At 56.9% G+C, this 12125-nt stretch overlaps 2 protein-coding genes across 2 annotated transcripts; both read right to left on the reverse strand.

Annotated features, from left to right (window-relative positions):
• Positions 1 to 702: 702 nt before the first annotated feature.
• IL4 (interleukin 4) lies at positions 703 to 3353 on the reverse strand. The gene is made up of 4 exons (XM_086621809.1): positions 3219 to 3353; positions 2897 to 2944; positions 1109 to 1240; positions 703 to 795 (listed from the first exon to the last, which is right to left on the reverse strand). The coding sequence occupies exons 1-4, from the start codon at positions 3351 to 3353 to the stop codon at positions 703 to 705; spliced, it is 408 nt and encodes a 135-aa protein (XP_086477935.1).
• A 4094-nt stretch (positions 3354 to 7447) lies between these two features.
• Positions 7448 to 9345, reverse strand: LOC104376461 (uncharacterized). The gene is made up of 4 exons (XM_009983043.2): positions 9202 to 9345; positions 8517 to 8567; positions 8024 to 8137; positions 7448 to 7558 (listed from the first exon to the last, which is right to left on the reverse strand). The coding sequence occupies exons 1-4, from the start codon at positions 9343 to 9345 to the stop codon at positions 7448 to 7450; spliced, it is 420 nt and encodes a 139-aa protein (XP_009981345.2).
• Between the last annotated feature and the right edge of the window lie 2780 nt (positions 9346 to 12125).

The raw sequence follows: 12125 nt of genomic DNA on the forward strand, positions 1-12125 counted from the left end.
TCCTCGTGTTAGTACAAGCCTTAACCTCACAGCAGGACCAATTCTGTGTTTTGGCAGCTCTTGCCAGCAACACCCTCGTGCCAGTGGACTCTGTTCACTGTAGTCCCGTATATTTCTTGCAACTTATATGGCAAAGTAGTAGAAGTGACTTCTGACTTTATGGTTTTAAACCCATTTATTTCTAAAGCCCCAGTTCCATCTAGGAACCTGTCAACTGCTCAGCGCTGTCCCTCTGTGCCCTGGTTTCCAACCCAGTCACAAACTTGCCTCCTTCCAACAACTTGGGTAGGAAATACCCATCCTCTGTTCCCTGCCCTGGAGTTTGTCATCAGACTGGTCCCCATTGCTTCTGGCCTGACCTTGGTGCTGTGTCCCAGCCATGACCACCTCTTGGGCCCCTCAGGGTTTCTGTGGGGGGTGGTGAGAGGGCTGAGGGGTCTCTCCAGGAGCTGGGGGCCCCCAGGCTGGTGGGTGCTGCTGGCTGGCTCCTGCCACCCAGTGTCCTACGCTCCAGCTGGCACCTTCGAGCTCTCAAATGTGCTCCTGTGCTCTCCAGTTTCTGGCCAAGAAACATCTTAAGCAATGATGGCAAATTTAGTCCAAAAATAGATTTATTTAAAGAATTATTATAAATAATCTTTGAAAAATACAGTGTCATTATAGTTTAAAAACAAAAAACCTGATGTTTTTCCACTTCAAATTCTAGCCTTTTACTAATCGTTGGAGGACTCTGCGTAGGTCCACTAGGAAATCAGTCAGTGAAGTAGTGGTGCCTGGTGCCACGGGACACGGTGCCTGGAACAGGATCAAAAAAAGGCCATGAGGATGCTTCCCGGGGGGATATCTGGTTCCGCAGCGTGGCCGTGGCTGCAAAGGGTGGTGCTGGGGAGGACTGGGCTGTGCGTGGGGGTCGGGTGCTGAGCTGCTCACAGAAAACACAGCACCATCAAAACTGGGAGCTGCTGAAAAGCAGCAGAGCCCGAGCGAGCGGCAAAACGCCGACCACCCGCCGGAGCCATTCGGGTGAGGCTCCCGTGGAAGCGAAAATGGTGACTGAGAAGCTGGACGTGCAGAAAGCCTGAAGGCTGAGGGGAGAGCTCTGCCTTACCTTGTGCACTGCGCTCCTCCTCTGGACCAGATGGATCAAGTTGAGGTAAATGCCCTCCAGCTGCCTGTGGCAGCTCCGGCCCTCCAATGCGACCGTGCTGGCTTTGCACAAGATCTCTGTAGGGTCGTCTTTCTGGAAAAAAGACACACGTGGCTTGTTTAGAAACCCTCTTGTGCAGTCATAGAACCACAGAACGGTTTGGGTTGGAAGGGACCTCAAAGATCATCCGGCTTCAACCCCCCTGCCATGGGCAGGGACACCCTCCACTACACCAGGTTGCCCAAAGCCTCATCCAACCTGGCCTTGAACACTTCCAGGGATGGGGCAGCCACAACTTCTTTGGGCAACCTGTGCCAGTGCCTCACCACCCTCAGAGGGAAGAATTTCTTCCTTATATCCAATCAAAATCTCCCTTCTTTCAGTTTAAAGCCATCGCCCTGTGTCCTATCACTACAGTCACAGCTTCAGCAGCAGATTAAAGCAGCACAAATAATACATTTTTGTTCTAAGCAGCAGATGCCAAGTACAGCTCCGGCTGTCGGAGCCTGCCCGAAGCTCCAGTGCCGACAGCCGCTGGTGAACGTCGTGGCGGAGTTTGGCACAGCAGTGAGCACCCACGTGCTTAGAGCATCGTGCTCCAACGTGGGACTTGTGGATGGGACCCTGCCCTCTGGGAGCTGCTCCCTGTGCTGTCCTGGGGCAATGGTGCTGGTTTGAGTGGGCAGAGGCTCCACGGGAATGATAAAAGCCGCTGGGAAGCGGTTACCTCCGTCAGGTGCTTTGAGTAGATGAAGTCCCACAGCAGAGATGTGGAAGGTGAAGAGCTAATAAGTGAAGTGCTGGTGGCAATAAGAAAAGTATTCAGCTGCCTTCCCTGGGGGGCATTCCTGATGGCCCCTCGCTGCAGCAGCACAGGGGGGTGCTGCCAGCTCTGCCTGCCCGGATTGCCCCGGCTGCCACCCACACTGCATGGCACCATCAAATAACGGACTGGGCACGGCCAGGTCTGTGGGCATTGGTCGTGCAGCAACCTGGGCATCTCTGCTCGCTCTCCCAGGGCTGGTCCCTGCAGCAGGAGGGGTGCAGGGACCCCCAGGGGGGTACTCAGTCCCCCCGAGGGAGGCTGCTGCACCCCTCGGCTCCCACCCGCCCGCGCAGCGCGAGGTGAGGGCATCGGCTTTCTGTGAAAACAGGAACTCCGGTGCCGGGGAGCTTGGCTTAGGCAGCAATTTTCGGTGCAGAAATTGGCTTTATTATCTGCCATTAAATCTGCTGCTGACTGAAGAGCCTTCCCCCAGCTGAGGGGCTAAAGAGGGATATAGTGTGTCTAACCAGAGCTCGAGATGCTGCGCGATAGGCGCGCGTGGGTGTCTGTGAGACGGTGACACACCGCTCCAAGGCAAAGGAAGAAGTTCCTCTCTTCCTTTCTGAAAAGATTGAAAACCCCCGTGTGCCGCTCGAACGCACGCTGCCCATTCCTGCCTGCGCCTCCGGCCTCTCCCTCACCCCTGCCGTGCCTGGGAGCAGCCGCTGCTGCTTTGGCTGGAGGTGGAGGTGGGTGCAAGAAGGTGAGGGCACCCGTGCTGGGCACCGGCGGTGGTGAGGACCAGCCTGGCAGCCCAGCATCTCTGCTCAGGGCTGGCGATGGGCTCCTTGCCCCCGTGCAGCGCTGCACTGGGATGGGCAGGATACTCAGGGCTTCGCGCTCTGCTCCGGCCCCTGCCGGTGCCCAGCGTGGCCGTAGGATTGTTTTTGAACAAGGACAAGTTAGTTTTTTTCCTCTCTTACCTTATCGCCTGCAAAAATATTTGTCACGTTCATCTTGTCACAGGAAACCTTTATCAAGACACAAAGGAGAGGAGTGATGGGGGGAGAGAAACCACCAACACGGACCCATCCTGACACGTGCGCACGCAGACACACCCCCCCACCCCATCCGTCCGTCCGTCCTTCCATCCGCCCACCCTCGGCCCCCCGTGAACACGCACCCTGCCCCGGTGCTGCGCGCTCAGCACCTTTCTTTGACTCAGCATCGCTCTCGCCGAGCCCGGCGACGCGCTCCGTCCCTCCCATCGGCGGGTGAAGGCTGAGCCGCGCGAACCAGCCCTACCTTCCTCTCCAGGAGCTTGCTCAGCAGCTGGATGCTCTCCTTCAGGAAGGTGGAGGTTGGCACCAGGGCAGCCCTGCGGCCCTGGCAGGCTGACAGCACCAGGAAGGTGAGCAGGATCGGGACCGGGATGCTCATGGCCTGCTTGGACCAGACCTTCTCAGCTCGCAGTTTCTGGATATTTTGGTGATCTATACCCGCGTGTGCTTTTCTGGAAGGAGCATCTCAATTTATGGCTGTAAAATTGCTGAACCTGTAGGAAAAACTTATTTTTCCCTTATCTGCACTTTCCAAAGTTGCTGCTATCCAATTAGGACAACAAGTCTTTTTTGTACAAGTCAAGATTTTCTTCTGATCTCGCATTACGTTTCAACGTAGGAAATTTCCACCGTAAGATAACGGTAGTAGGAGTCAGGTCACGTACAAAAGAGAAGTGTGTAATCTGCCCGGTTTGGGGATTCTTCATTTCTCCGTATCCCAAGACTTTCTCTACACCGCGAGGTGAAAGTGGCCGAACGGGGGAGGCCACGGATCTGATCGCGCTATTTTTTCGGAGCTTTGCTTTTTTTTTTTTTCTCTAATTATCCTTCAAGCTCTTCCATCTTGCGTTTCATTTGAATATCTCCAAATCATGCAAAGCATCCTTCATCTGCATACCATTTTCTGTCTATGGTTATCTTCACCTGCGCCCGCGGAGAAGCAGAAAGCGTGGCAGAGCCCTGCCCGGGGCCTTGGGGGACAAAAACCTCCGGGGTCGGAGCAGGACATCGCTGCCTCCCGGGGCTGGGGGGTTTACGGAGCGCTGGGGGCTCTCCTGGCCAAACGGGACCCCCGGAACAGCAGGACCCTGCGGGGAGGTGGGCGAGGGACGTGGAGCTGGTGGTCCTGCGGCATCGATGCCCGGAGCGCTGGCGCTCGCGTGGGAAAATGGAGTTTTGGGGCTCTGCTCCGGCATCTCGGCGAGCCGGAGGCTGCCCTGGCCCGTCCTGCCCCGCGCGGGGTGAACCCGGGGCAGGTCGGGGCGATGGGCTCCACTGGCACCACCGGCCGGCGCTGCCGCAGGAAATCGCGCTGAGAAATGAGCTGAGCTGGGAAACTTCGGAGTTTTGTAATAACTAATAGGTATTTTTCTAACTCAAATAGCAACTTGCCATCAGATGCTTGATAAGAGTTTGCGAGCGCTCGATTAATCCGGGAGCAGCCAGACTGAGCGTAATGTTGTTTGTCTGGTTCCGAAATGCCCCAGATGAAGCTCGTGCCACTGACTCAGAAAGACCTTTGCAAGGGATTTGCCAGCGGAGAGCTGCGCCGTTTCCTACCTGCACCGCTCGCGATGGAGAGCAGATAAGCGCGCGCGCTCCGGCTGCGGGACCGCGCTGCCGCTGCGACCTCGGCGGATGGCAGCCGTGGGGCCGGGCTCCTGGCTGGGATTCTCCAGCTGGTCTGGGATGGGTGGTGGTGGGAGGCTCCGTGCCTAAAAAGTGATGCTGAAGAAGGGGATGGAGGTGGTGGTCCCATCCCACAGACCTGGCGGTTTCTCCAGTGATCACGGTGGAAAGCTGTGAAGCTGGAGTAAAGGAACAGAAAATGCTAAATTAACAGAAAAATGTAACCTTTGAGCTACTCGGGCTGAATCATGGTGGAAAACTGCATCACTGTGCCATGGGAAATTCACCAGTGAAAGAAAAAAATTCCCACGTCCTTTGCCAAGGGTGGGATGCAGCCGATGGCAGCGACAGCCCCGTCGCTCGCTGGACGGATGGCTCCGGCCCCGGCGCAGTCCCCATCTCGTTTCTAGAGCCCCGGCAGCACCTTCGGCTCAGCCGTCGCTCGGGATGAACCCGCTGCCATTTCCCTGCCAAGGGAAGGCGCTTGGTTCCGAAATGTGTCTTTGGTTTTTCTCCACTGCCACTCTCCCCCTCCTGCTCTGTGGTTTGAAGCATCTCCCCATCGCACGAGGGTCCTGCCTGGGCTCCCAGCGTCCCCGCAGCCACCGAGCCCTGGGCGCTGCAGAAAGCCACGGCCACCGGCTCCGCTTCCCACCTCTTCCCGTGGCCTGGAGCGGGGCGGTTCCGGGGCAGGTGCTGAGGATGGCTGAGGGTTTGCCTGGGCACCGCTGCCCGGGGTGGCTTTGGCTGGCGGTGGCAGCGATGTGCTGCGGTTCTCATGCGTTCCTGTTGCTGCCGTGTCAGCTGCTGGCAACAACGCCGTGGTTTATCCAGGGCAAATCCCAAGGCTGCAGGTGATGCCCCATCACGTGCGTTTATAGTCATGTCCCACGTTTATAGCCATTTCTGACAGCCGGTTTGCCCCGTTATTTCCTACCCGCGTACCTGCTGCTGCTCATCCCACGAGCCAACCCCATCCCTCCCCCCCGCCGAGGTGCCCTCCGCCTGCAGAGCCCCTTTGCCACCCACTGGTTCCCGTTTCAGCCTTGCAGCCCCCCAGCCCACAGGCTGCCCCCTGACACGCTCCGCTTTGGCGTGGTCCTGGGCACAAGACCCTCTTCCCAATCGAGGGCTCATCCCCGCTCCCCCAGCCCTTCCCGTCCCCCCGTGTTTTCCTATGCCACGAGCCGGGCAGGTGCATCGGTGCCTTTTGCTTCCTTGAAAACTTGCTCTAAGTGGGCAGATTTGCTATATATTGCCCCAAAACGCTGCCCTTCCCCACCCCATTCCCTGAGCTGACTGAGCAGGAGGCAGCACCCCCGGATGCTCTTCCTTAGCTGCTGAAGGTAAGGAGTGGGAATCGACAGCATAAACCACCAGTACCAGGAGCTCGTTATTCAGGAGTTTATTGCTTAAGCCCTGAGACACTTTTATAACATCAGTGCAAAGTTGAAATGAAAAAAAAACAAACACAAACCCACAAAGAAAACATCCAAATATATGATCATTTGAATATATTAACTCTGTCGTAATACAAATATTTTAAATAGAGGGAAGAACAATAAATTATGAATCAGCACACGGTCATTTGTTGTCACGGAGAGGCAATTAGGCACTAATAGTTCTGGAAGAATGAGGTAGCAGTGTTTTAAATAGAACTGTGTTCCACAGAACTCTCCTGGAAGTTAAAACACCTGTTCTCAATACTGGCTTTGCTTTTTGGTCCGGGTCCCAACACAGGAAAGCTGTCAACAGCCAAAACCTTTTATTCTTGAATCATTAGATTACGCAGTATAAAAATAAGTTATTTAAATAAAATACGATAATAAATAAACTCTAGAAGTACGATAGCAATGAGCACCCATCGGACCCCACGTTACCCCGCAGACTCGCCTTGGTCTTCGCTGTTAATGACGTAAAAGCCCACCGACAGCGCCGAGGACACGCGGGAGGTTTCGGTGCCGGTCGGTGCCGGCGGCCCCCTCCCGCTGCCCGTTCCCCTCCGGCTTTCGCTCTCGGATGCTGCACTTCCCCGGCTCGGCTCCCGCCGGGCCCCTGAGCTGCTGTAGTTACTCGTTAGCGAAAAATGCATCATTTCAGCCTAGATCTTGATCTCTTTAGGAAGAGAAGGCGATTATGAAGAAGCCTCCCTTCATTAAGAGGAACAGGAAGCAGATAAGTTGGTTTTGGTTTTGGTAGGCGCTGCAGGAGGTGAGTGAGGTAAAAGCTCAACCTCCTCGGCCGCCCCGGCCAGGCGTGATGCCCAGCTCCTCCCAGCCAGGAAAACCCTCCCGCAGCCTTCCCGGGGGAGCGCAGCCCTCCTGGGTGTCACATCCGTCCTAGGGGGGTCACAGCCATCCATCCCAGGAGGTTGCATCCATCCCAGGAGGGTCACAGCCATCCATCCCAGGAGGTTGCATCCATCCCAGGAGGGTCACAGCTGTCCCGCCTGGGAGGGTCGCATCCATCCCAGGGGATCACATCCCTTCCAAGGGGCCGCATCCCACCTCGTGCCGGCCGGAAGAGCCACAGGACTGCAAGGGAGGGCGAAGGGCAGCCTCGTCCAGACGAGAGCGCTCCTGCAGAGGTTGAGTAATGCCTGACATGCAATACATAGATGGAAAGCTCAGGAGATGCTGGGTGCCTGCCAGGAAGGGGGCATTTGCCGGATCCCGGGCACCCGGCGACCCGCTGGGACTCGCCGTTAGGATCACGTTGGGTTTGGGGGGGCTGGGGCAGAGCTGAGGAAGTGCATGCGACGAGGAGCGAAAAAAACTCTGCAAAACCAAAACATGTGAAGAGCTGCAGCGGCGCGGTGCCAGCGTGGGGCTGGCAGTGCCCGGCTCACTGCGCGGGCGACGCGGCCAGGCGCCTGTAGAGCCCCTGCGTGAAGTTCCCCAGCTCCGGCAAGAAGTTGCGCAGGTAGATCTCGTTGTCGTTGCTCAGGGAGCAGCTCTGGGGAAGGAAAAGTGTGGCCATGTTAGAGCTGGCAGTGGGATTTAGCAGCTCAGGCGGCTGGTAGCTGGGCTACCAGCCCTGGCAGATGGTTTGTTGCCCTTGTCCCTGTGTCCCCTATAAATAATTCAGCTCAGAGTCATGAGGATGCTGCCCCAGGAGGTTGAGCATCTGCCCCTTGCTCAGGACAAGCACCCAGCCCCTGTGCCCAGCGGTGTGACCTCATCTCCGCTGGCCTGGGATGACTCTATATCCAATTATCCCACAGCACAGCGCGGGCTGCAGTGCCCAGCTCTGGCCCCGGGCATGGTAACAAATGCCAACTTGCTCAGCCCCGCGGGTACCGGGGAGCTGGCGCTGAAACGGGGCCCGTGCTTGGCAAAGCTGGCGTGGGGGGTCCCGGCTGCCGCGGGCACCGGATCACACTGCGGGGCGGCGAGCGGGGCAGCGGCAGCTCCTGCTTACCATCTCATCATGCAGGCTCTGCAGGTTGATGATGAGCGGCTCGTAGTCTTTCCTGCACCTGGTGACTTTGGTGAGCGCGGCGGCAGCCTGGCACAGCAGCTCCTGCTCCGGCAGCTGGGGAACACAGGGGAGGAAACGCTGTTAGAGACCTGCAGCTCATCTAAGTTGGTGCCACTTATCCAGGTGTCTGGCACCGGTGGGAGGTTTCACAGTGACTTCCGAAATCACTTTCGTTTTACGGCTGCAGTGGCAGCCTGGCGCGGTGACTCGGGCTGTGCCCAAAGGTGGGGTCGAGGTGGGCAGAGGTGGGGGCTGGAGGCAGGTCCTGGGTGCAGTTGGCATCGAGCTGCGCTCGCCCCCGGCCCCTGGCACTCAAGCAGCTCTTGGTGACTAACAAAACCACCTCTGCTCCGTGGGCTGGGCAGGGCGGGCGCCAGCTCTGTCTGTGTTTATTGCAAACGCATTTTCCATCTCTCTCTCCATCATCTTTTACCTTTCGGTCCATGAAGGCGACCTGTGCCACTCGGGTGTCGTTGCAGGGGACCTGGAGAGGCGACACAAGAGAGAGCTGTCATTATGAGATTGTCATTACGAGCTCGTTGTTACGAGGCCATCGTTATGAGACTGTGCCCGAGGAGGTGCCAGCTGTGCCCTCCCCAGGGACAGGGCACCATGTCCCCAGCCCTCGCTGATGGGACACAGAGCGGGTGCACCCCGCGTGCTGCCACCACCAAGATCCGTCCTTCAGCAAATTGTTCCAAAACAAGTCCCAGGGAAGGCAGGAGCCGGATTTGCACGGCACTTGCAAGCAGTTGTTTGGGAAAGGGCAGGAGGGTCCCTGGGTGCTCAGTGGGTGCTACGGACTGGCACAGAGCAGGGACCCCCCAGCAGCTCACCCAGTGCTGGGCCACCATGTCCCCATCACTGAGCCACCCTGGTCACCCTGACACATCATTGTCATGTTTCTCAGCATTTTTTTTCTGCAATGTGCCAAATGTCAGGTGGAAAACTTCACCCGAGCAGCCTCTTGTACCACCAAGTCAAGTGCTGAGCACCCAAAGTCTAGGCTGAAGCGGGCTGGGGTGCCCAAAGCACTGAGGAACATCATCATCATCATCATCGATAATGCTCCTCTGGTCTGTAAGCAAAGAAAAGCCAGGAGGTGTAGCGGCATTTACCTGCACTCCTGAGTTGAGCTGATGGATGCGGTGGGTGATCTCTGACAGCTTTAGTTTGGGAGAGGAGATGGTCATCAGTGGCTTGGACAAAATGAGCTCCAGCAGGGAGAGGAGAGTGAAAGCTGCCTTCAGCAAGGGGAGCATCCTGTTGCCGCCGTCTGAGCGCGTCCCGTGCGGCTGGGCTGGCTGGCCGGGGCCTCTCTGCCTCGCTGCTCGGCACAGCACCATTTTTATAGCGTGAAGAAGGACCGGCGTCTCCATTGACTACCAAATATAGGTTTCTTCCTGTGCTCATCGGGCGAGTCGGTGGGAAGTGCCATTCGCCCCAAAGAAGGGCATTATGTAATGACGGCGAAGACTTTTCGCCCTCAACCAACGTTATCTGCTATTCAGCTACCATGCAGATTTTAATCACCTGATTGATAGATGAAGAGATATTGGGATGACGAGCTGAGAATTTCTCTTTGATGTTTGAGGATCTATTTACTATATTGAGTGTGTTTGTAACGTGCTGCATGAGGAGAACCATGAACGTGTGCACGACTTAACCAAGCGCATTGCAAGGCTTGAGTGAAGCCAAATCATGATCTTATGTGCAGAGAAGTGTCTCCTGAAGCTTTCCTTGGCTCCACGATGGAAAGAAAAACAGTGATGCGGAAGGATCGGATCTGGGATGCACGTGGCCAGACACCTGCTGGACTCCTTCTCTGGACATCAGTGTCTTCTTGCGGGGATGACACAACCCCAGCAAGTATCTGGTTGACCGTGGAGGTGTCTCCGTGCCGTGCGCCAGCCCAGCCCTACCACCCAGGTGTGTCCATGCCCAGGCGGGTCCATGCCCAGATGTGTCCGTGCCCAGGTGGGTCCGTGCCCAGGTGGGTCCATGCCCAGGTGCTGTGACTGCAGCCCAGGGATCAGCGTCACCCTTGGGTTAGAAACCCAGGAGCCAACGTGACACGAGAGCAGATATTTGCTCTTGTGCTTGAACCTGCACCTCTGCAGCCCGTGCGGGGCCCTGCAGCCGGCTCAGCACCCACCTGCCCTGGGGACACAACAGTCACGGGACATGGGTGGGAGCACCCCGGTGCCCGGTGCTGCTTCCCAGGGCACCTGGACCACTTGCTGTTTTTCCCGTTGACGTGGAGGACCCTCCTCCCATGTGGGCCCTTCTCCCCGGTGGTGGCCCTGGGGCCATGCTGAGACCATGGTGCCCTGTGCCGCAGCTCGGCCAGTGCTAGTGGAAAAGAGCATCATGGGCGATGGCAGAACTTCAGAGAAGGAAACGGTGTCGGAGAGGAACAGCTGAGCTGTGTGTCAGGAAAAAATTCACGTCGTTTGGCCACAAGGGCAGGAGCTCTGGCGAGCTCGAGTAGCCAAAGTCAGATTTGAAAGAAGAAAAGAAAACCTCATATCTTTTATCAAGATGTTAAACATCTGCAAAGAACCAAAAAAATGCTCTTGCATGTAAAGGAAGAGGCAGCTGAGGGGGTTTTCTGGCGTGTGGGTGTTGGGGTTTTAACTAGGACTTGCTCAGCTCTGTAGCACGTATCCCATCCTGCAGCGCCCGGCTCCTGCAGCGCCCGGCTTGGCACGGCGCCTTCCACACCATTCCATGGTGTCCCACACCACCCCATGGTGTCCCACACCATCCCAGAGGACATCAGAAACCCCGCAGTAGCTCAGGGACTCAGACCAGCTCATCCTCCAGCAGAGACGAACCTGCGGTTATTTCCCACCACGGCTGAACCGTGCTGTTAGTGGGAATTCTGTGGGGGAAAACAAGTCGACTTGCCAAAAATGGCTCATTTCTTCCCCAAATTCATGTCTCGGTCCAAGCACTGCTGCGGGCAGAGGCAAAGTGTCTTGGTGCCAGTGGCACCTCATGGCCCGGCTCACGCCGACACCCCGCGCTGTCGGGCAGCCCCACGGTGCTGCTGCCCCGGCTCCGGCAGACTCCGACCAGGGGAGCCCCAGCCCTCACCTTAGAGGCTTGTAAATAGTTGTAAATTATTAAATTAATTTAGAAAATGTAGAAACATTTAAGTTTAAATATATACGTAGCACTGCAACGGCAGGGCTGGGCTGCAGCACTCCCCTTTCATTGCCTTTATTAGCCTGAAAAAATTGATTTTCCTGGAAAAAAAAGATGCTGGTGATTCCCAATCATTGAATTTCCAGCGAAATCGAACGGCTGGCTCAGAGCCAGATGGGAACCTGGAGGTTTCCCATCTCAGGCATTGGGAGGAAGGTGTAGGAGCTGGGGTGTATCAGGGCAGCACAGTACAGTGTGTGTATCCGTCTGTCCCACGGCCGGTGTCCCTGGGTGCCTTGAGCCGAGCTGCCGGAGCGGGATGCCGGAGCAGGATGCACCATGGCTCCAGGGAAGGCATCTGCGGTCCCACTCCCTGTGCCCTGGCATGGGGTCCGGCAGCGGCACGGTGATCCTGGGGGGCACCGCGGGGCTGCGGGGGTGGAAGCCCCTTGGCTGGGAACACCCCACATCCGCGCGGAGAACCCTGCGCAGAGAGCGTGTGTCACCTCCCTCGAAGGCAGATAAAATCATTCCCCCAAACTATTGATATGGTAACGTGAACCTGATGATGGGAAAAGCTGACATGTATCGATTTGGCTCGTGTGGGTGGAAAATGATAGCTCGAAAGCGGAGCCAAGTTCTGAGAAACAGCCTCGAGCCGGGGGCTCGGATGAGAGGCGGGAGAGGGGATCGCAGCCCTCCCGGAGCGTCATCGACCTGCAGGGGCCCAAAAAAAAAGCTCTTTCAGACCATCTGTGGCTGCTCTGAGCGTTATTGTGAAATAATGGAAAATTTCTGCTTGTTCATCAGCCCAGTGCCGGCCGCAAGACGGGCGCTGCCGGCCGGGCTGCCCTTCCCGAGGGAGGGGGACGCGTGGGGCTGGGACGCCGGT

This window comes from Tauraco erythrolophus, chromosome 16 (genome assembly GCF_009769465.1).
Source record: "Tauraco erythrolophus isolate bTauEry1 chromosome 16, bTauEry1.pri, whole genome shotgun sequence".
NCBI classification, from domain to species: domain Eukaryota; kingdom Metazoa; phylum Chordata; class Aves; order Musophagiformes; family Musophagidae; genus Tauraco; species Tauraco erythrolophus.